The following is a 23,721-nucleotide window of genomic DNA, read 5'->3' as shown; positions in this document are numbered from 1 at the left end:
TCAGTGTAACGTGGCACTGACGGGCTCAATCGCCGCAACCCAGCTTTCCCAGGATCCTGAATGGAATACACTGTCAGTGTATTCCCGTATACCCGATATATACCCCCGATACCCGTTCCAACGGTGTGCCCCCCCACCTTCACCCCAGAAATACCCTGCAAGTCCCCTAGCAATAGAATTGGGGCTATATACACCCACTATTTTTGCTACTGCCATATAGTGCCATTGTCTGACTGGTAATTCAAAGAATATATTGGGGTTACGTGCACCCACAATTTTTACTACTGGTATACAGTGCCAGTTTCTGACTGGGAATTCAAAGAATATATTGGGGTTATAAATACCCTCATTTCTTGCTACTGCCATATAGTGCCAGTTTCTGACTGGGAATTCAAAGAATATATTGGGGTTATAAATACCCTCATTTCTTGCTACTGGTATATAGTGCCATTGTCTGACTGGGAATTCAAAGAATATATTGGGGTTACGTGCACCCACAATTTTTACTACTGGTATACAGTGCCAGTTTCTGACTGGGAATTCAAAGAATATATTGGGGTTACAAATACCCTCATTTCTTGCTACTGCCATATAGTGCCAGTTTCTGACTGGTAATTCAAAGAATATATTGGGGTTACGTGCACCCACAATTTTTACTACTGGTATACAGTGCCATTGTCTGACTGGGAATTCAAAGAATATATTGGGGTTATAAATACCCTCATTTCTTGCTACTGCCATATAGTGCCAGTTTCTGACTGGGAATTCAAAGAATATATTGGGGTTACGTGCACCCACAATTTTTACTACTGGTATACAGTGCCATTGTCTGACTGGGAATTCAAAGAATATATTGGGGTTATAAATACCCTCATTTCTTGCTACTGGTATATAGTGCCATTGTCTGACTGGGAATTCAAAGAATATATTGGGGTTACGTGCACCCACAATTTTTACTACTGGTATACAGTGCCAGTTTCTGACTGGGAATTCAAAGAATATATTGGGGTTACAAATACCCTCATTTCTTGCTACTGCCATATAGTGCCAGTTTCTGACTGGTAATTCAAAGAATATATTGGGGTTACGTGCACCCACAATTTTTACTACTGGTATACAGTGCCAGTTTCTGACTGGGAATTCAAAGAATATATTGGGGTTACAAATACCCTCATTTCTTGCTACTGCCATATAGTGCCAGTTTCTGACTGGTAATTGAAAGAATATATTGGGGTTATAAATACCCTCATTTCTTGCTACTGGTATATAGTGCCATTGTCTGACTGGGAATTCAAAGAATATATTGGGGTTACGTGCACCCACAATTTTTACTACTGGTATACAGTGCCAGTTTCTGACTGGGAATTCAAAGAATATATTGGGGTTACAAATACCCTCATTTCTTGCTACTGCCATATAGTGCCAGTTTCTGACTGGTAATTCAAAGAATATATTGGGGTTACGTGCACCCACAATTTTTACTACTGGTATACAGTGCCAGTTTCTGACTGGGAATTCAAAGAATATATTGGGGTTACAAATACCCTCATTTCTTTCTACTGCCATATAGTGCCAGTTTCTGACTGGTAATTCAAAGAATATATTGGGGTTATAAATACCCTCATTTCTTGCTACTGGTATATAGTGCCATTGTCTGACTGGGAATTCAAAGAATATATTGGGGTTACGTGCACCCACAATTTTTACTACTGGTATACAGTGCCAGTTTCTGACTGGGAATTCAAAGAATATATTGGGGTTATAAATACCCTCATTTCTTGCTACTGCCATATAGTGCCAGTTTCTGACTGGTAATTCAAAGAATATATTGGGGTTACGTGCACCCACAATTTTTACTACTGGTATACAGTGCCATTGTCTGACTGGGAATTCAAAGAATATATTGGGGTTATAAATACCCTCATTTCTTGCTACTGCCATATAGTGCCAGTTTCTGACTGGGAATTCAAAGAATATATTGGGGTTATAAAAACCCTCATTTCTTGCTACTGGTATATAGTGCCATTGTCTGACTGGGAATTCAAAGAATATATTGGGGTTACGTGCACCCACAATTTTTACTACTGGTATACAGTGCCAGTTTCTGACTGGGAATTCAAAGAATATATTGGGGTTACAAATACCCTCATTTCTTGCTACTGCCATATAGTGCCAGTTTCTGACTGGTAATTCAAAGAATATATTGGGGTTACATGCACCCACAATTTTTACTACTGGTATACAGTGCCATTGTCTGACTGGGAATTCAAAGAATATATTGGGGTTATAAATACCCTCATTTCTTGCTACTGCCATATAGTGCCAGTTTCTGACTGGGAATTCAAAGAATATATTGGGGTTATAAATACCCTCATTTCTTGCTTCTGGTATATAGTGCCATTGTCTGACTGGGAATTCAAAGAATATATTGGGGTTACGTGCACCCACAATTTTTACTACTGGTATACAGTGCCAGTTTCTGACTGGGAATTCAAAGAATATATTGGGGTTACAAATACCCTCATTTCTTGCTACTGTCATATAGTGCCAGTTTCTGACTGGTAATTCAAAGAATATATTGGGGTTACGTGCACCCACAATTTTTACTACTGGTATACAGTGCCATTGTCTGACTGGGAATTCAAAGAATATATTGGGGTTATAAATACCCTCATTTCTTGCTACTGCCATATAGTGCCAGTTTCTGACTGGGAATTCAAAGAATATATTGGGGTTACGTGCACCCACAATTTTTACTACTGGTATACAGTGCCATTGTCTGACTGGGAATTCAAAGAATATATTGGGGTTATAAATACCCTCATTTCTTGCTACTGGTATATAGTGCCATTGTCTGACTGGGAATTCAAAGAATATATTGGGGTTACGTGCACCCACAATTTTTACTACTGGTATACAGTGCCAGTTTCTGACTGGGAATTCAAAGAATATATTGGGGTTACAAATACCCTCATTTCTTTCTACTGCCATATAGTGCCAGTTTCTGACTGGTAATTCAAAGAATATATTGGGGTTATAAATACCCTCATTTCTTGCTACTGGTATATAGTGCCATTGTCTGACTGGGAATTCAAAGAATATATTGGGGTTACGTGCACCCACAATTTTTACTACTGGTATACAGTGCCAGTTTCTGACTGGGAATTCAAAGAATATATTGGGGTTACAAATACCCTCATTTCTTGCTACTGCCATATAGTGCCAGTTTCTGACTGGTAATTCAAAGAATATATTGGGGTTACAAATACCCTCATTTCTTGCTACTGCCATATAGTGCCAGTTTCTGACTGGTAATTCAAAGAATATATTGGGGTTACGTGCACCCACAATTTTTACTACTGGTATACAGTGCCATTGTCTGACTGGGAATTCAAAGAATATATTGGGGTTATAAATACCCTCATTTCTTGCTACTGCCATATAGTGCCAGTTTCTGACTGGGAATTCAAAGAATATATTGGGGTTATAAATACCCTCATTTCTTGCTACTGGTATATAGTGCCATTGTCTGACTGGGAATTCAAAGAATATATTGGGGTTACAAATACCCTCATTTCTTGCTACTGCCATATAGTGCCAGTTTCTGACTGGTAATTCAAAGAATATATTGGGGTTACGTGCACCCACAATTTTTACTACTGGTATACAGTGCCATTGTCTGACTGGGAATTCAAAGAATATATTGGGGTTATAAATACCCTCATTTCTTGCTACTGCCATATAGTGCCAGTTTCTGACTGGTAATTCAAAGAATATATTGGGGTTATAAATACCCTCATTTCTTGCTACTGGTATATAGTGCCATTGTCTGACTGGGAATTCAAAGAATATATTGGGGTTACGTGCACCCACAATTTTTGCTACTGGTATATAGTGCCAATTTCTAACTGGGAATTCAAAATGCGCAAGGCTCCCGGAAAGGGACGTGGACGAGGCCGTGGGCGAGGTCGGGGGAATGGTTCTGGGGAGCAAGGTAGCAGTGAAGCCACAGGGCGTCCCGTGCCTACTCCTGTGGGGCAGCAAGCATTGCGCCACTCCACAGTGCCAGGGTTGCTTGCCACATTAACTAAACTGCAGGGTACAAACCTTAGTAGGCCCGAGAACCAGGAACAGGTCTTGCAATGGCTGTCAGAGAACGCTTACAGCACATTGTCCAGCAGCCAGTCAGACTCTGCCTCCTCTCCTCCTATTACCCAACAGTCTTGTCCTCCTTCCTCCCAAAATTCCCAAGCTTCACAGAACAATAACCCCAACTGTCCCTGCTCCCCAGAGCTGTTCTCCGCTCCTTTCATTGTCCCTCAACCTGCCTCTCCACGTCACGATTCCACGAACCTAACAGAGGAGCATCTGTGTCCAGATGCTCAAACACTAGAGTCTCCTCCATCTCCGTTCGATTTGGTGGTGGATGACCAGCAACCCACCCTCATCGACGATGATGTGACGCAGTTGCCGTCAGGGCATCCAGTTGACCGGCGCATTGTGCGGGAGGAGGAGATGAGACAGGAGTTGGAAGAGGAAGTGGTGGATGATGAGGACACTGACCCGACCTGGATAGGGGGGATGTCAAGCGGGGAAAGTAGTGTGGATGTTGAGGCAAGTGCAGCACCAAAAAGGGTAGCTAGAGGCAGAGGCAGAGGTCAGCAGCTTAGGCGAAGCCAGGCCACACCCGGAATCTCCCAAGATGTTCCAGTTCGTACCCAGCCCCGAAAAACTCCCACCTCGAGGGCACGTTTCTCGAAGGTGTGGAGTTTTTTCAAGGAATGCGCCGAGGACAGATATAGTGTTGTCTGCACAATTTGCCTCTCGAAATTGATTAGGGGCTCTGAGAAGAGCAACCTGTCCACCACTTCAATGCGCCGTCATTTGGAATCCAAGCACTGGAATCAGTGGCAGGCAGCAACGGCAGGACAAAGGCCGCCTGCCATTCACGCCACTGCCACTGCCTCTGCCACTGCCTCTGCCTCTGCCACTGCCACTGCTGACTGTGCTGGCGATGCACTCCAGAGGACGAGCCAGGACACCACTTCATCTGCCTCCGCCACTTTGTTGACTTCTCCCTCATCCTCCCCTGTTCCTGTCTTATCTCCTTCTCCTGCACCATCAAAGGCACCATCAGGCGCTTCTTTACAACAACCCACCATCTCTCAGACATTGGAGCGGCGGCAGAAATACACTGCTAACCACCCACACGCGCAAGCCTTGAACGCCAACATCGCTAAACTGCTGGCCCAGGAGATGTTGGCGTTCCGGCTTGTTGAAACTCCCGCCTTCCTGGACCTGATGGCAACTGCGGCACCTCGCTATGCCGTCCCTAGCCGTCACTACTTCTCCCGGTGTGCCATCCCCGCCTTGCACCAGCACGTGTCACTCAACATCAGGCGGGCCCTTAGTTCCGCGCTTTGCACAAAGGTCCACTTGACCACCGACGCGTGGACAAGTGCATGCGGACAGGGACGCTACATTTCACTGACGGCACACTGGGTGAATGTAGTTGAGGCTGGGACTGCTTCCCAAACTGGCCCGGTGTACCTCGTCTCCCCGCCTAACATTCCTGGCAGGGACACGAGAAGAACACCCCCCTCCTCCTCCTCCTCTACCGCCTCCTCCTCCGCCACCGCCTCCTCCTCCGCCACCGCCTCCTCCTCCGCTGTTAGATTGACCCCAGCTACGAGTTGGAAACGTTGCAGCACTGGCGTTGGTAGACGTCAGCAGGCTGTGCTGAAGCTGATCAGCTTGGGGGACAGACAGCACACTGCCTCCGAGGTGAGGGATGCCCTCCTCGATGAGACGGCAATATGGTTTGAGCCGCTGCACCTGGGCCCAGGCATGGTCGTTTGTGATAACGGCCGGAACCTGGTAGCAGCTCTGGAGCTTGCCGGACTCCAACATGTTCCATGCCTGGCCCACGTCTTCAACCTAGTGGTGCAACGTTTCCTAAAGAGCTACCCCAATGTTCCAGAGCTACTGGTGAAAGTGCGGCGCATGTGCGCCCACTTTCGCAAGTCGACAGTAGCCGCTGCTAGCTTAAAATCTCTCCAGCAACGCCTGCATGTGCCACAACACCGGCTTTTGTGCGACGTCCCCACACGCTGGAACTCAACGTTTCAGATGTTGAATAGAGTGGTTGAGCAGCAGAGACCTTTGATGGAATACCAGCTACAAAACCCTAGGGTGCCACAAAGTCAGCTGCCTCAGTTTCTCATCCATGAGTGGCCATGGATGAGAGACCTTTGTGACATCCTACGGGTGTTTGAGGAGTCCACAAGGAGGGTGAGCTCTGAGGATGCGATGGTGAACCTTACAATCCCGCTCTTGTGTGTTCTGAGAGAATCCCTGATTGACATCAGGGATAACTCAGATCACACAGAGGAGTCAGGGATAGCATCCGATCCGTCACAGCTGGAGAGTAGGTCCACACATCTGTCCGCTTCATCGCGTTTAATGGAGGAGGAGGAGGAGGAGGAGGAGGAGGAAGAAGAGTTGTCCGATGATGTGATGGTGATACAGGAGGCTTCCGGGCAACTTCGAATCGTCCCATTGTTGAAGCGCGGATGGGTAGACATGGAGGATGAGGAGGAAATGGAGATTGAACTTTCCGGTGGGGCCAGAGGAGTCATGCCAACTAACACTGTGGCAGACATGGCTGAGTTCATGTTGGGGTGCTTTACAACCGACAAGCGTATTGTCAAAATCATGGAGGACAACCAGTACTGGATCTTTGCTATCCTTGACCCCCGGTATAAAAACAACATCTCGTCTTTTATTCCGGTAGAGGGGAGGGCCAATCGCATCAATGCTTGCCACAGGCAATTGGTGCAGAATATGATGGAGATGTTTCCAGCATGTGACGTTGGCGGCAGGGAGGACAGTTCCTCCAGTAGGCGACCAAGTTCTCACTGGTCCACACAAACGAGGGGCACACTGTCTAAGGTCTGGGACACCTTGATGGCACCCCCTCGCCAAAGTGCCGCCACAGAGGGTCCTAGTGTCACCAGGCGTGAGAAGTATAGGCGCATGTTGCGGGAATACCTTTCCGACCACAGCCCTGTCCTCTCCGACCCCTCTGCGCCCTACACGTATTGGGTGTCGAAGTTGGACCTGTGGCTTGAACTTGCCCTATATGCCTTGGAGGTGCTGTCCTGTCCTGCCGCCAGCGTCCTATCTGAGAGGGTGTTCAGTGCAGCCGGTGGCATCATCACTGACAAGCGCACCCGTCTGTCAGCTGAGAGTGCCGACCAGCTCACTTTGATAAAATTGAACCACCACTGGATAGAGCCTTCATTTTTGTGCCCACCTGTGTAAAGCACCCCAACATGAAACTCCATGTCTGTACTCAACCTCTCCAATTCCTCCGCATCCTCATACTCATCCACCATAAGCGTTGCACAATTCTGCTAATACTAGGCTCCCTCCAACATGATTTCCCCCAACTCTGCTGGTTAGAGGCTCCCTCCACCCTGATTTCCACCAACTCTGCTGGTTAGAGGCTCCCTCCACCCTGCTTTCCCACAACTCTGCTGGTTAGAGGCTCCTTCCACCATGAATTTGCCCAAACTGGGCTGGTTAGAGGCTCCCTCCACCATGAATTGGTCCAAACTGGGGTTTTTAGAGGCTCCCTCCACCATGAATTTGCCAAAACTGGGCTGTTTAGAGGCTCCCTCCACCATGAATTGGTCCAAATTGGGGTTTTTAGAGGCTCCCTCCACCATGAATTTGCCCAAACTGGGCTGGTTAGAGGCTCCCTCCACCATGAATTGGTCCAAACTGGGCTGGTTAGAGGCTCCCTCCACCATGAATTGGTCCAAATTGGGGTTTTTAGAGGCTCCCTCCACCATGAATTGGTCAAAACTGGGCTGTTTAGAGGCTCCCTCCACCATGAATTGGTCCAAACTGGGCTGGTTAGAGGCTCCCTCCACCATGAATTGGTCCAAACTGGGTTTTTTAGAGGCTCCCTCCACCATGAATTGGTCCAAACTGGGGTTTTTAGAGGCTCCCTCCACCATGAATTGGTCCAAACTGGGGTTTTTAGAGGCTCCCTCCACCATGAATTGGTCCAAACTGGGCTGGTTAGAGGCTCCCTCCACCATGAATTGGTCCAAACTGGGTTTTTTAGAGGCTCCCTCCACCATGAATTGGTCCAAACTGGGTTTTTTAGAGGCTCCCTCCACCATGAATTGGTCCAAACTGGGGTTTTTAGAGGCTCCCTCCACCATGAATTGGTCCAAACTGGGGTTTTTAGAGGCTCCCTCCACCATGAATTTGCCCAAACTGGGCTGTTTAGAGGCTCCCTCCACCATGAATTGGTCCAAACTGGGTTTTTTAGAGGCTCCCTCCACCATGAATTGGTCCAAACTGGGGTTTTTAGAGGCTCCCTCCACCATGAATTGGTCCAAACTGGGGTTTTTAGAGGCTCCCTCCACCATGAATTTGCCCAAACTGGGCTGTTTAGAGGCTCCCTCCACCATGAATTGGTCCAAATTGGGGTTTTTAGAGGCTCCCTCCACCATGAATTGGTCCAAACTGGGGTTTTTAGAGGCTCCCTCCACCATGAATTTGCCCAAACTGGGCTGTTTAGAGGCTCCCTCCAGCATGAATTGGTCCAAACTGGGGTTTTTAGAGGCTCCCTCCACCATGAATTGGTCCAAACTGGGGTTTTTAGAGGCTCCCTCCACCATGAATTGGTCCAAACTGGGGTTTTTAGAGGCTCCCTCCACCATGAATTTGCCCAAACTGGGCTGTTTAGAGGCTCCCTCCACCATGAATTGGTCCAAACTGGGTTTTTTAGAGGCTCCCTCCACCATGAATTGGTCCAAACTGGGGTTTTTAGAGGCTCCCTCCACCATGAATTGGTCCAAACTGGGGTTTTTAGAGGCTCCCTCCACCATGAATTTGCCCAAACTGGGCTGTTTAGAGGCTCCCTCCACCATGAATTGGTCCAAATTGGGGTTTTTAGAGGCTCCCTCCACCATGAATTGGTCCAAACTGGGGTTTTTAGAGGCTCCCTCCACCATGAATTTGCCCAAACTGGGCTGTTTAGAGGCTCCCTCCAGCATGAATTGGTCCAAACTGGGGTTTTTAGAGGCTCCCTCCACCATGAATTGGTCCAAACTGGGGTTTTTAGAGGCTCCCTCCACCATGAATTGGTCCAAACTGGGGTTTTTAGAGGCTCCCTCCACCATGAATTGGTCCAAACTGGGCTGGTTAGAGGCTCCCTCCACCATGAATTTGCCCAAACTGGGCTGTTTAGAGGCTCCCTCCACCATGAATTGGTCCAAACGGGGGTTTTTAGAGGCTCCCTCCACCATGAATTTGCCCAAACTGGGCTGGTTAGAGGCTCCCTCCACCATGAATTTGCCCAAACTGGGCTGTTTAGAGGCTCCCTCCACCATGAATTGGTCCAAACTGGGCTGTTTAGAGGCTCCCTCCACCATGAATTGGTCCAAACTGGGTTTTTTAGAGGCTCCCTCCACCATGAATTGGTCCAAACTGGGGTTTTTAGAGGCTCCCTCCACCATGAATTGGTCCAAACTGGGGTTTTTAGAGGCTCCCTCCACCATGAATTGGTCCAAACTGGGGTTTTTAGAGGCTCCCTCCACCATGAATTTGCCCAAACTGGGCTGTTTAGAGGCTCCCTCCACCATGAATTGGTCCAAACTGGGTTTTTTAGAGGCTCCCTCCACCATGAATTGGTCCAAACTGGGGTTTTTAGAGGCTCCCTCCACCATGAATTGGTCCAAACTGGGGTTTTTAGAGGCTCCCTCCACCATGAATTTGCCCAAACTGGGCTGTTTAGAGGCTCCCTCCACCATGAATTGGTCCAAATTGGGGTTTTTAGAGGCTCCCTCCACCATGAATTGGTCCAAACTGGGGTTTTTAGAGGCTCCCTCCACCATGAATTTGCCCAAACTGGGCTGTTTAGAGGCTCCCTCCAGCATGAATTGGTCCAAACTGGGGTTTTTAGAGGCTCCCTCCACCATGAATTGGTCCAAACTGGGGTTTTTAGAGGCTCCCTCCACCATGAATTGGTCCAAACTGGGGTTTTTAGAGGCTCCCTCCACCATGAATTGGTCCAAACTGGGCTGGTTAGAGGCTCCCTCCACCATGAATTTGCCCAAACTGGGCTGTTTAGAGGCTCCCTCCACCATGAATTGGTCCAAACGGGGGTTTTTAGAGGCTCCCTCCACCATGAATTTGCCCAAACTGGGCTGGTTAGAGGCTCCCTCCACCATGAATTGGTCCAAACTGGGGTTTTTAGAGGCTCCCTCCACCATGAATTGGTCCAAACTGGGTTTTTTAGAGGCTCCCTCCACCATGAATTGGTCCAAACTGGGGTTTTTAGAGGCTCCCTCCACCATGAATTGGTCCAAACTGGGGTTTTTAGAGGCTCCCTCCACCATGAATTTGCCCAAACTCTGCTGGTTAGAGGCTCAATCCACCCTGATTTTCAAAACAAATGTTGGTGCCAACCTCAACTTACTACAAGGGCCAAATTCACTGCTGGTGACAAGCTCTCCTCACTGCAAGTGCCAAATACACATGTTTCAAGGTGTTTTCCTACTGTCAGAGAGGTGGTATTGAGTGTGTAAAGTGTGTAGTTGTTAGGCTGTGATGTTGGGGTAATAGAGGGTCTTTGGTGTGTTAGATGCCCCCAGACATGCTTCCCCTGCTGTCCCAGTGTCATTCCAGAGGTGTTGGCATCATTTCCTGTGGTGTCATAGTGGACTTGGTGACCCTCCAGACACGGATTTGGGTTTCCCCCTTAACGAGTATATGTTCCCCATAGACTATAATGGGGTTCGAAACCCGTTCGAACACACGAACAGTGAGCGGCTGTTCGATTCGAATTTCGAACCTCGAACATTTTAGTGTTCGCTCATCTCTACTAGACACCGCTAATGACACCACTAACATAGCCCTAATGAAAATCCTAATCTGCAGATGATGGACCATAACCTACATACAGTATCTTCAATTTATATTCTTATTTTGTTATTGTGTCAAGAGATTCCTGTGGTTTATCTATTAAGATTAAATAATCTCTCAATAAATTGCTTATTTAGAATTATAGAGTACAGTACTTCAGTTTATATAAGCTAAAATTTTCAAAGACTTACCATAGTATACTTTCTATATGTTGCTCTTTATAAGCTGGAACTACAATATTTTATGTTGTATGCTCTCTTTGTTCGTCCTTTCCATTTTACTCTATGCAAGCCTGTCTTACTGATACGATAGAAAACAACTAAAATGATAGAGTAGAATTGACATTCTTCCAAGCCCAGGATTTCTATAACAAGCAAGGCTATGGAGGACGTCAATCAGTCTGTCTTGGCCATGAATGCTTCTCTTATAAGTATAACATACTATAGAGTATGAATAATAATAATAATAATAATAATAATAATAATAATAATAATAGTATTTTGTTGTAAAATAAGAATATCATGATATTGTTTTACCGTATTTAACTTATCGTTTATATTATTCTGTAAGGTAAATGGTCAGTATTATAATGATCTAGGTTACATCAGGTTAAAAATAAAGGGGGTTGCAGCCCATCACCACGGGATCATATTGTTCACAGGGCTCAGTATGGAAGTAAATGGATTTGTACATTTCTCCCTATCGTGGTAGATGCTGACTCTTGTTTTTATTGCACAGCTTACATACCTAGCAAAGAAACAGCAAGTACATATTTCTTGCCAGTCTCTCTATGGTTTGTAAACAATGACAGATCAATAATATCTGCTGCACAGGGTTACAGTTCAGGTGATAAAGATCTGCTCCTAAATCTTATTTTCTTCTCTGTTGGGAGCTCTTATAAGTCTATCAAGTTGAGAAAAGCCAGAATATTATTTCTTCTGTCCTATGCTTTTAAAGTACTGCACTGCTGACCTCTCCAAAGTTATATAGTCTTTATAAGCACAGGCAGTCTCTTACATGTTTCACTTGGGAAAGTGGTTGAACTCCTTGCAGAAAACCTGGCTCACTGCTCACACAGTGTACAAGTATTAGGCTGTCAATGCAAAGCTCAATAGTAGTTACAGAATTTAGGGCTAGCTATGAATGGCATTTTATTTATTTCACAAGATTGCTAGTTTTATGTGTGTTCCCATAAAGCAGTAATGTACAGTAACAAATAAAATACTATAATGCACATTAATGATACACTAATATCACATATAATAGCACAGATTATCGATTCAATATTCACCAGCATCTTCATAGTTTAAAGGAGTTATCCAGTTTTTTAAATATAGGTCATATAACATTATTCCTCAATAAAAAAAACTTAGTAATATACATCATATTACAATACATCATTGTTTATCTGATTTATATTCAGTTCAAGTGACCACAAGCTCAGTACCCCCACTGTGAGTATGGGGGCCTGTAAAAGAAACATCACAGCACCACATGACCTGTTGGAAGTGATGGCTTCTTAGAGCCATAGCAGAAGGGGGAAGGAAGGGATAGTGTGTATACAAGTCATATGTTGCTGTAATGCCTCGTTCGCAGGCCTCCATGCTCAGGCCTCCAGGGAGGGGTCCTGATTACCCCCTGATGCTACGGCTGCAGTGACACGCACACAGTATCTGTCACGGAGGCACACCACTCACACCAGGCCGAGCTCCACCATCCTCTCTGCACCGCAAGTGAGGGCAGGGTCTGGGCGCCCCTCTCTGGCATCCTTTGATCCGCTGCTCCTTTATACACAGCTCCAGTGCCAGCCAGCATCGGGCCAACAGTCAGCAGTTCAGCATGTCCTGATGCTGATGCTGAACTGCTATGCGATAAGGGAAAAGTACCAAAAAGGCCTCCCATTGATTTCAATGGGTAGCGCACGTATGCCATCTCCCATTCAAGTCAATGGGAGCTGCATGTTTTTACGTTCAGAATGAGCGCAGCGTAACTCCGTGTGAAGCCTCCCTTACAGTAATTTTCATGTAGGTGACACATAGTTTTGAGTCTGCAGGGGTGGGGATAGGACTTGTGATGGGGACCTGAGAATGCCATTCTTTTGTTGTTTTTTTCCTTTTTTTGCCTGCATTTTATTTATCATTTTATTAATTTTTTATACATTGTGCCCCCATAATGTAATAATCAACATTTTAACGTTAGTTTTTTTTATGATTTCCCCTGTAATTGTGGCCAATATTTTACAGGAGTGTTTAAAGGGGTTGTCCAGACCCCTTTAACATTGACAGCAAAAATAAATGCATCATTTTACAGTCGCAGCAAAGTGCATGGGATTATAGCAAATTCCATCTCCACTTTGCATTAAAATATGCACTGTAGATACACAGCGATTTCCAAAAAGCGGTTTTGGAAATACCAGCATGTCAATCAATCCTATAGACAGCGGTTTCCCTATAGCAGGGTTTTTTTTTTTTGCTGCCGGACACCAGGTGGAGCCTTAGCCCAAATTAGTTTTAAAGCATAGAATAACCGTTCATATACTGTAAACCTATATGTGCCCTTAGTAATAGAATAACTTCTTTTTATAATTGGGAGCAGTTCTTTAATATATTTTAAAACTTGTTGGATCTTAAATCCCCCATTACTGGACTTTGATAGATCTTGTAGAGCAGTGCACAGAGGCTTTTCAACTCCATACTAAGAAGCTGTACAGGCTCCTTGCACTGCTATGCTGCATTTGTCTAGAGGACTCTGCAGTATGCACTCAATGGGATCCTTTTTCCGCGAGCGGAACTAGGCCTATTCATTCGGTCCTAATCCAGAGTGGAATGCCGCGACTGAATGCCGGTGCACTGTATGCGCTGCATCGGCATCCAGTCACAGCTAGCCGTTTTTCTGGTCCAAACTCCCCCCCCCCCCATGTGAACCTGGTCTTAGAACAGCCTTCAGTTTGGTATCTACAGAACAAACTATAGACCTGGAGTTCTTTTGGCAGGAATGGCACAAGAAAATATCATCTGTTCTCTTCTGTTCTTTTCTGGCCTATTTATTTAATTCCATAGTATACATTATATGATCAAAAATATATGGACACCCTCCTATTTATTGAGTTCAGTAGTTTCAGCCACAGTCATTGCAGACAGATACATAAAATGAATCACAATCTCCATAGACAAATATTGGTAATATTACGAGCCAAATTAAAGAGCTCAGACAGTGAAATATTGTGCCATTATAGGATGCCACCTTAAGTCACAAGTCAGTTTGTGAAATTCATCGCTATCATCATTAGGTGAAATATCTAGGAGTAACAGTATACAAAGCTATATACTGACATACTCACAGATTGGGACTGCCAAGTGCTTGTTGCAGAAAAATAGCTTATAGTCCATTGCGTCATTCACTATGGTTTTCCAAACTGCCTATGGAAATGACATCAGTATAAGAAGTGTGCATCCGAAGCTTTATGAAATAGGATTTTGTGGTTGAGCAGCTGTGTACAAGCCTAAGCTCACCATTCACTATGCCAAGTGTCGCCTGCAGTGGAGTAAAGCACGCCACTAATACACTGCGGAGCATTGAAAGCACATTTACTGGAGTGACACATCTGGGACTGACAGATGCTCGGAAAACATTACTTATTGGAATTCATTGGGGCCTCAGTATAATTGGAGGATTAATAATGGCGTGGTGCTAGGTGTTACACTTTAGGTTAAGGCTTTTTGGATAAATAACAGTAATGTCTTCATAATTTTCATTACCAACATTCTGGAAACAGTTTGGGGAAAGATCATTCTTGTTTCACAATGACTGTGCCTCAGTGCATAAAGCATCATCATAAAGATGGTTTGATGAATTTGATGTGGAAGAACATGTTTGACCTTTAGCTTAACCCTCTACAATGCCCAGATTACAAGCCATTCTTTCTAGGCCTCCTGCACAGTAGTTTTTACTGTCTGCAAATACCGAGCCGTATTCTGCAACATGTCAGTCTCTTGTCCACAATCACAGATCTGAAAAAGACTTGTATAATTCCCTATACTGGTCTGTTGTGCAAATGCAGCAAAAATAGGACATGCTTCATATTTCCAGTCCTTGAATGTGGCTGCAAAAATTGTAGTTGTATGTCTGGGCCCATAGAAATTAATGGGACCATATTTTATTCAATTGAGCTCCATATTAGTGCAAATGGTTCTGTAATGCGATGTCAAGTAGGATCATAAATATGTATTGTAGGTGTGACAGTCAGTTTTCCATACTTTGTATTCTAATACATTATATGGTCAAGTCACTAAAGATGAGCCAAGACCATACAGACTAGAATAAGCAATTCAATAAATCATAATTATTTAATATGAAATGCCAATTACTTCTACAGTTATTTCTGCAGATATAGGTTGCTTTATCAAGGGCACATGTCTACCTTGCTGCATTCATATTAGTTTGGGGGTGGTTGCAGTTATGGTAACAACCTCCTATATTAGACTGACGCTGGGTTCACACCAGTGCCTGAACTCCGTTTTTAAACCGGACACAAAGTCCTACATGTCCGACTCTGTGTCCGGTTTAACTAAACCGGTTTCGCCGCGGCGCGCATAAAATGCTCAGCGGCGCTCACGGCCGGAGACTTTACAAGCCCATTCAAATGAATGGGCTTGAAACATGCCGGCAGGTTTCCGTCAACTGCCCCTGTTTTGTGCAGGAAATGGAAACCTGCAGAACGGAGTACGGGCGCAGATGTGGACGAGCCCTAAGGCCCCACGGGACGATCCGCAGCACTAAAGCACTGTGCGAAAAACAGCGGTGCGAATTCATCACGGTTCTTCCCGCAGCATTTTGAACAGAAAGTTTGCTGAGTTTTCCTCTGTGGACTTTCTGTTACAGTTATAAGTATGGGAAAGCCACCGGCATTTCCGTAGATATAACTGACATCCTGCGATTTCCAAAACTGCACCGGTTTTGGAAATTGCAGTGTATCCGCGCTGCGGTTTTAAACACAAAGTGGGCATGGGATTCACATGAATCACAACCACTTTGCAGATACTGTAAAACACCGCGTTTATTCCCATGGTGTTTCCGTTGCGGGCAAGATGTGGCGTTTCCAGCCCATCAGGCCCAGGCCTTAAAGGCTAAACTCAATTCACAAGAAATTTCTCTATATGTTATTCTAATTTCTACATTGTAAATCATCTGACTTTAAAATACTCTTTATTTTTTAGATCAATTTACATATATGTAATACATATAAATGTAAAATTCTATGTAGCTAAAAATTTAAATGATACTTTGTTTCTTGACCTGAAAACTCTTGACATGCAGTTTCCTGTAAAGTAAGTGCAATGAGTAAGCAAAAGGGTGTCCATGCTAAGCTTTACTTGTGGTAAAAAGATAAAAAGAAGACGTTAACTGGTACTGTAATAAACATTAAAACGTTTGTAATAGCCTAATACGTTTTACAGTCATTACACTTATAGGTAATTTAAGCTGTTCTGAAGATATGTAGTATAATAAAAGATATGTAAAAATAGAATTGAATTTAGATTTTCAAAATGAAAAATGTACAGCATTACTGTCCCCTGGTGGCATAACAGTTAACTGCAAGATTTTGTCTTTCTAATTTTGCATTGCAGATTAGTATCTTCATGACCCACTTGTCCAACTACGGCAATGACAGACTTGGGTTATACACTTTTGTTAATCTCGCTAAATTTGTACAAGCCTGGACTCATTTAAAGTTGCAAACTCTTCCTCCAGTTCAGCTGGCTCACAAATACTTCCAGCTCTTTCCTGAGCAGAGGGATCCTATCTGGCAGGTGAGTGCGCACATTACATCAAGTACGCTGTGTACTGTCTAAATGGAAATACATACTGTAGAAGCCAAGATATTTCTCCAATTATGCTCTGCTGTAGTTCTTCTACTAACAGTATTTCATACAGAATGTATTCCAATTCCTTTTAATACGGCTCACATAACAATAAGATAAAGCCTCCTACTCCTCCACACGATATATGGGGAATACTGAAATGCTTCAATGTGAATTTTATTCAGTCCGTTACAAAAACCGTAGAATACAGCCAAAATTTCTAAGTAAACGTACAGTTGTTGCTGACACCTTAGACGAAAAAGCTAAAAACTAGAAAAGCTTACTATGTAAATAACTATATATAATGTATATAATGGAATATGATATATATATATATATATATATATATATATATATATATATATATATGTATAATCTTTCCTTAGGCTGAGGCCCCTTGTTGCGGAATGTAGCTATTTTTGTTGCAGGTTTTTTTGCGATTTTTTTTTTTTTTTAGCCAAAGCCAGGAGTGGATTAAGCAGTAGGTAGAAGAATAGGAACTTCCTACATATTTCCCATTCCTTTTGTAGACATTGTTATCTTCTGCTCAAAAAAACGCAACAAAATCTGCAACAAAAAAAAGCTGCATTTCCGCAATGTGGGTCCTTACCCTTAGGGTAAGTTCAATTGTAGTTTTTTGGTCAGGATTTTGAGGCCATATCTGCCTCAAAATCCTGACCAAAAGGACGGCTCCCATTGAAATCAATGGGAGCCACTCAGGAGTTTTTTTGGGAGCCGTTTCTTCCGGATCCCGGAAAAAAGAAGCAAGGTGCTCATTCTTCAAACCGTTTCGCCTCGCGATTCAGCCTGAAGACACTCCCGACTCCGGACTCGGTCCATTCATTGGGCCTAATCCGGAGTGGAGAGCACGGCTAGATGCCGGTGCAGTGCATCGGCATTCAGTCGTGGCTACCCGGCTTTTGGTCCAGAACCTGAGGCAGCCTCCGCCTCAGGTTCCAGACCAAAAAACCCATGTGAACTTACCCTTAATCCCCACTGGTCTCATCTTTCTGTTCCCTTAAGACACATAGGATTTCACTGGCACAGGGGCGACCTGTCTTAGCCAGTGACTGACTGAGCAATCATTTTCTGTGTGTAAAGAAGGACCAGCAGAGACTAGAAGAGACATGGGATGTATCATAACAGAAGGAGAGACTAAACTGCCTTTGAAAAAATGCACAGTGGTTTTTATTGTGAAAAGCTAGCCAATAGTTAAGAAGGATTTTAAGTCGTTGATATGTCAAAACTAAAAAAAAAAATGTATTTTTGTTAGTAAATCAGGCATTAGGCATTGAGGACTGACAAATCTAAATTTCAGGTATTGTATGTATTGATATCAATAAATGTGTCAATGTACAGTATTCAGTATTATTAGGAGATGATTTTCAGTACCAAAGCAAAGTATTCACAATTACATGTAAGGATTAGAGATGAGCGAACAGTGTTCTATCGAACACATGTTCGATCGGATATCAGGGTGTTCGCCATGTTCGAATCGAATCGAACACCACGTGGTAAAGTGCGCCAAAATTCGATTCCCCTCCCACCTTCCCTGGCGCCTTTTTTGCACCAATAACAGCGCAGGGGAGGTGGGACAGGAACTACGACACTGGGGGCATTGAAAAAAATTGGAAAAAGTCATTGGCTGCCGAAATCAGGTGACCTCCATTTTAGACGAATAGTGGATTTCAAATCCGGGTCATATGAGAATGTGAACTTTGTGACTATGAGACAGGGATAGCTGTACAGGCAGGGATAGCTAGGGATAACCTTTATTTAGGGGGGAATGTTATTAAAAATAACTTTTTGGGGCTCTATCGGGTGTGTAATTGTGATTTTTGTGAGATAAACTTTTTCCCATAGGGATGCATTGGCCAGCGCTGATTGGCCGAATTCCGTACTCTGGCCAATCAGTGCTGGCCAATGCATTCTATTAGCTTGATGAAGCAGAGTGTGCACAAGGGTTCAAGCGCACCCTCGGCTCTGATGTAGCAGAGCCGAGGCTGCACAAGGGTTCAAGCGCACCCTCGGCTCTGATGTAGGAGAGCCGAGGGTGCACTTGAACCCTTGTGCACCCTCAGCTCTGCTACATCAGAGCCGAGGGTGCGCTTGAACCCTTGTGCACACTCTGCTTCATCAAGCTAATAGAATGCATTGGCCAGCGCTGATTGGCCAATGTATTCTATTAGCCTGATGAAGTAGAGCTGAATGTGTGTGCTAAGCACACACATTCAGCTCTACTTCATCGGGCTAATAGAATGCATTGGCCAGCGCTGATTGGCCAGAGTACGGAACTCGACCAATCAGCGCTGGCTCTGCTGGAGGAGGCGGAGTCTAAGATCGCTCCACACCAGTCTCCATTCAGGTCCGACCTTAGACTCCGCCTCCTCCGGCAGAGCCAGCGCTGATTGGCCGAATTCCGTACTCTGGCCAATCAGCACTGGCTAATGCATTGTATTGGCTTGATGAAGCAGTGCTGAATGTGTGTGCTTAGCACACACATTCAGCTCTACTTCATCGGGCTAATAGAATGCATTGGCCAGCGCTGATTGGCCGAATTCCGTACTCTGGCCAATCAGCACTGGCTAATGCATTGTATTGGCTTGATGAAGCAGTGCTGAATGTGTGTGCTTAGCACACACATTCAGCTCTACTTCATCGGGCTAATAGAATGCATTGGCCAGCGCTGATTGGCCGAATTCCGTACTCTGGCCAATCAGCACTGGCTAATGCATTGTATTGGCTTGATGAAGCAGTGCTGAATGTGTGTGCTTAGCACACACATTCAGCTCTACTTCATCGGGCTAATAGAATGCATTGGCCAATCAGCGCTGGCCAATGCATTCTATTAGCGTGAACTGAGTTTGCACAGGGGTTCTAGTGCACCCTCGGCTCTGCTACATCAGATTGCTACATCTGATGTAGCAGTGCCGAGTGTGCATCAGATGTGTAGTTGAGCAAAACTGACTCAGCACTGCTAAGTCTGCATTCGCATAGGAATGCATTGGCCAGCCTTCGGCCAATCAGCGCTGGCTCTGCCGGAGGAGGCGGAGTCTAAGGTCGGACCTGAATGGAGACTGGTGTGGAGCGATCTTAGACTCCGCCTCCTCCAGCAGAGCCAGCGCTGATTGGCCGAATTCCGTACTCTGGCCAATCAGCACTGGCTAATGCATTGTATTGGCTTGATGAAGCAGTGCTGAATGTGTGTGCTTAGCACACACATTCAGCTCTACTTCATCGGGCTAATAGAATGCATTGGCCAATCAGCGCTGGCCAATGCATTCTATTAGCGTGAACTGAGTTTGCACAGGGGTTCTAGTGCACCCTCGGCTCTGCTACATCAGATTGCTACATCTGATGTAGCAGTGCCGAGTGTGCATCAGATGTGTAGTTGAGCAAAACTGACTCAGCACTGCTAAGTCTGCATTCGCATAGGAATGCATTGGCCAGCCTTCGGCCAATCAGCGCTGGCTCTGCCGGAGGAGGCGGAGTCTAAGGTCGGACCTGAATGGAGACTGGTGTGGAGCTATCTTAGACTCCGCCTCCTCCAGCAGAGCCAGCGCTGATTGGTCGAGTTCCGTACTCTGGCCAATCAGCACTGGCCAATGCATTTCTATGGGGAAAAGTTAGCTTGCGAAAATCGCAAACTGACAGGGATTTCCATGAAATAAAGTGACTTTTATGCCCCCAGACATGCTTCCGCTGCTGTCCCAGTGTCATTCCAGGGTGTTGGTATCATTTCCTGGGGTGTCATAGTGGACTTGGTGACCCTCCAGACACGAATTTGGGTTTCCCCCTTAACGAGTTTATGTTCCCCATAGACTATAATGGGGTTCGAAACCCATTTGAACACTCGAACAGTGAGCGGCTGTTCGAATCGAATTTCGAACCTCGAACATTTTAGTGTTCGCTCATCTCTAGTAAGGATTGCAAGAGGAAAGCTGTTGCTAAGAGCGTGGTGTAGCTAACCACTAGTTCTGGTGCCAGAATTAGCAGCACTATAATCATCACCGTGGGCAGCAAGGACAGTCAGTCTGGTGTGTATATGTATTTGTTGCTAGCAAGGACAGTCTACTTTGCAAGTAATTTGGATGAACACATTACTTAACATAGAGTATAGTATCAGCGTTGACATATTGAGCAAGGTAGGTTATGCAAGATAACATATGCAAAGGTCCTGCATATCAGGCTATTAAGGCCATCTGTGAATCTAGTGCTCTCTGTGATATACTGATATACATTTAATGAGCTTTTTATTTGGATTTTTATACATTTATTACATTATATGAATTTGTATTCCCTACAAATAATTGATAGGACTGCATCTTTTAGTGTAATGATGTATTCTTTACCATAGTTTATAACTTTTTATGTCCCCTTAGTGTATCATGAGTAATCTAAAAATCATTTCAAAAAGTCTGCAGAGGAAAACTCTGTGGACTTTCAGTAAAAGCAATGCGTGAAAAACCACAATGTTTTTATGCTGTGTTTTTCCTGCAACGCTTTTTAGAAGTAGTAGTTGACTACATGGGGCCTTAGCCTTAAGGGTGCATTCACACGGTGGAAAATGGTGCTGAATTTGGTGTTGAATCCGCGTCAGATATAGTGCTGAAAAAAAAAGCCTCCCATTGAGATCAATGGGTTCCTTTAGAAAAAGGAACCCATTGAAGTCAATGGGAGGCTTTTTTTTCAGCGCTAAACCTGACGCCGATTCCACACCAAATTCACCACCATTTTCCTCCATGTGAATGCTCCCTATGGAAGACTGTCACCAGGACCCATATCAACCCAGCCCTGCAGATAGATGGATTAGCGTCACCTGAATCAAATGTGTTTCCCCCTTCCCTAAATTGGTACCTATGTTCCCAAGATATTGCCATTTTTGTCAATATGCGGATGAGCTTTTGGATCAATGAGCATTGCTGTGGCTTTGCAAAGGAAAAAAAAAAATTTGATTGAGGTGACCCTAACCCATCTATTTGCGAGGTTGGGTCTATATCCTGAGTTGTTTTGACATACTCTCTTTAATACTGAAACAGATGACCAAGACTATAGCTGTGATATATATTTTCTAGAATCCCTGTGATGACAAACGTCATCGAGATATTTGGTCAAAGGAAAAAACCTGTGATCGACTGCCTAAATTTCTCGTTGTTGGACCTCAAAAAACTGGTGAGTTGTTTTTTTTTATATAGATATAAATGTTCATATAATGAATATTACATCTTTTTCAACCCTAAGGGAGCCTCCAAACGCAGTTTATGCTCGCTCATTCTGAACGTAAAACTTATTCAGAGTGAGTGGCGTAAAAAACAGATCCCATTGACTGGGTGCCATCATACGCGCGCTCCCCATTGAAATCAATGTGAGGCTTTTTTACCTAGAACTTTCAATGTGATACGCACGTATGCTGGCACCCATTCAAGTCAATGGAATCTGTTTTTTACGCCGCTCACTCTGAGCGAGTTTTATGTTCAGAATAAGTGAGCGTAAACTCCGTGTGCAGGCTCCCTAAAAGTATTACCAAGAGAGATATATGGTTTCTGAAGCCTATACCGTGGCATCGAGGCTTTACAAATTTAGGATACTAGATTGATTAGTCCAGAACATGTGTGGACCGATATATATATATATATATATATATATATATATATATATATATATATATATATATACAATATCACATCCATACATGTTGTATATGCACTTATATTTACTCTGGCACCTCCAAATATTGGAAGAACTTCTAAATTTTCTTACCTCTTGACTTAATTTCCATATCAGACATTTAGGGCACATCTAGTAGGTATGCCATAAATCTTATTATAAAACTTATAGTATCTTGTAGAGATGAGTCTACCTTTTCCAAATATGTCTCTGTTATTCAGCTTTGAAGCCCCATTTTCATGTAAATCAATGTTGTATTTGTATACAATTGAGAAGGAATTTTCACCTATTTTGTGCACTGGAGATAAGTGATGATCTTGGGATAATCCTTTTAATTGCATCTTAAAGATAGATATGATTTATTATTAGTAGTCATGAAGTGTTCTGGATTGATAAGTCTATATGGAGTACATTTGCTGATATCATTTTATCATATAATTATGTTTCTTCATTGATAGATTTTGTTTCTTCACTGATTGATTTACTATGGATCAGGTTCCTTATATATATATATATATATATATATATATATATATATATATATATATTTATATTAAAAATAACCTGTCCAGTTTTAATTGCATTATAAATTTTGTCTTTACAGTATTTTGCACATTGACATTATGCCATTAAAATAGATTTTTTTCTGAAATAAGTTAATATAATTTGATAAACCCAGCAGTAAATTAACCACTTTCAGCTTCAGTTGCAAAGCTGTATACTATGTCAAAGCTTGCATTCACCACATCTTCTTGTGGTCCTCTGCTTGGTCTTGCTAAACTCTATTCACTGTTATTTCTGTATAAAACTTCTTAAAGGGGTATTCCCATTTCAAAGACCCTATCTAAATTGCTAGTTTATGTAAATTCAAGAGTTTTCCTAATTTCATTGTTTTAGCCATGCTGCTTTGTTTGCCTGCTATGTAAAATTATTCTTTGCATTGCCATTACATCGGCCTATCAGGATGTGATCTGCATTTATATTAGATTTCTAATCTCTCATGGTAAAGTAAAAGGCTATATTGTGATATTTCATAGTGTTCTGTTCATCAAACAGTCAAAGTCACCTCCCCCCAGCTTGCTGAAGAATATGGGAAGTGAGAAGAAGAGATAGCAGGCAAACCTGCTGAGACAGGGAGATGAGAAAACTCCTTTAAGTTCTTTTTACTGTGAGCAAATGAGTCATATTCATTCAGTATGATTATTATATATGTAACAGTGCAGATCTTACATAGGAAATTGTCAGGGTC

The 23,721-nt window shown here is 43.8% G+C and overlaps 1 protein-coding gene across 1 annotated transcript in view; it reads left to right on the top strand.

Annotated features, from left to right (window-relative positions):
- LOC142217786 (bifunctional heparan sulfate N-deacetylase/N-sulfotransferase 3-like) overlaps positions 1-23,721 on the top strand; it is a 320,369-nt gene that overhangs the window by 217,257 nt on the left and 79,391 nt on the right. The window contains exons 7-8 of the mRNA XM_075286112.1: positions 16,572-16,754; positions 21,881-21,977. Coding sequence (XP_075142213.1) covers positions 16,572-16,754; positions 21,881-21,977 — 280 coding nt within the window. The remainder of the gene's footprint in view (positions 1-16,571; positions 16,755-21,880; positions 21,978-23,721) is intronic.

The sequence above is a fragment of the Leptodactylus fuscus genome, chromosome 1 (genome assembly GCF_031893055.1).
Source record: "Leptodactylus fuscus isolate aLepFus1 chromosome 1, aLepFus1.hap2, whole genome shotgun sequence".
Lineage (NCBI taxonomy): Eukaryota > Metazoa > Chordata > Amphibia > Anura > Leptodactylidae > Leptodactylus > Leptodactylus fuscus.
This window is presented reverse-complemented; position numbering and strand designations above follow the sequence as displayed.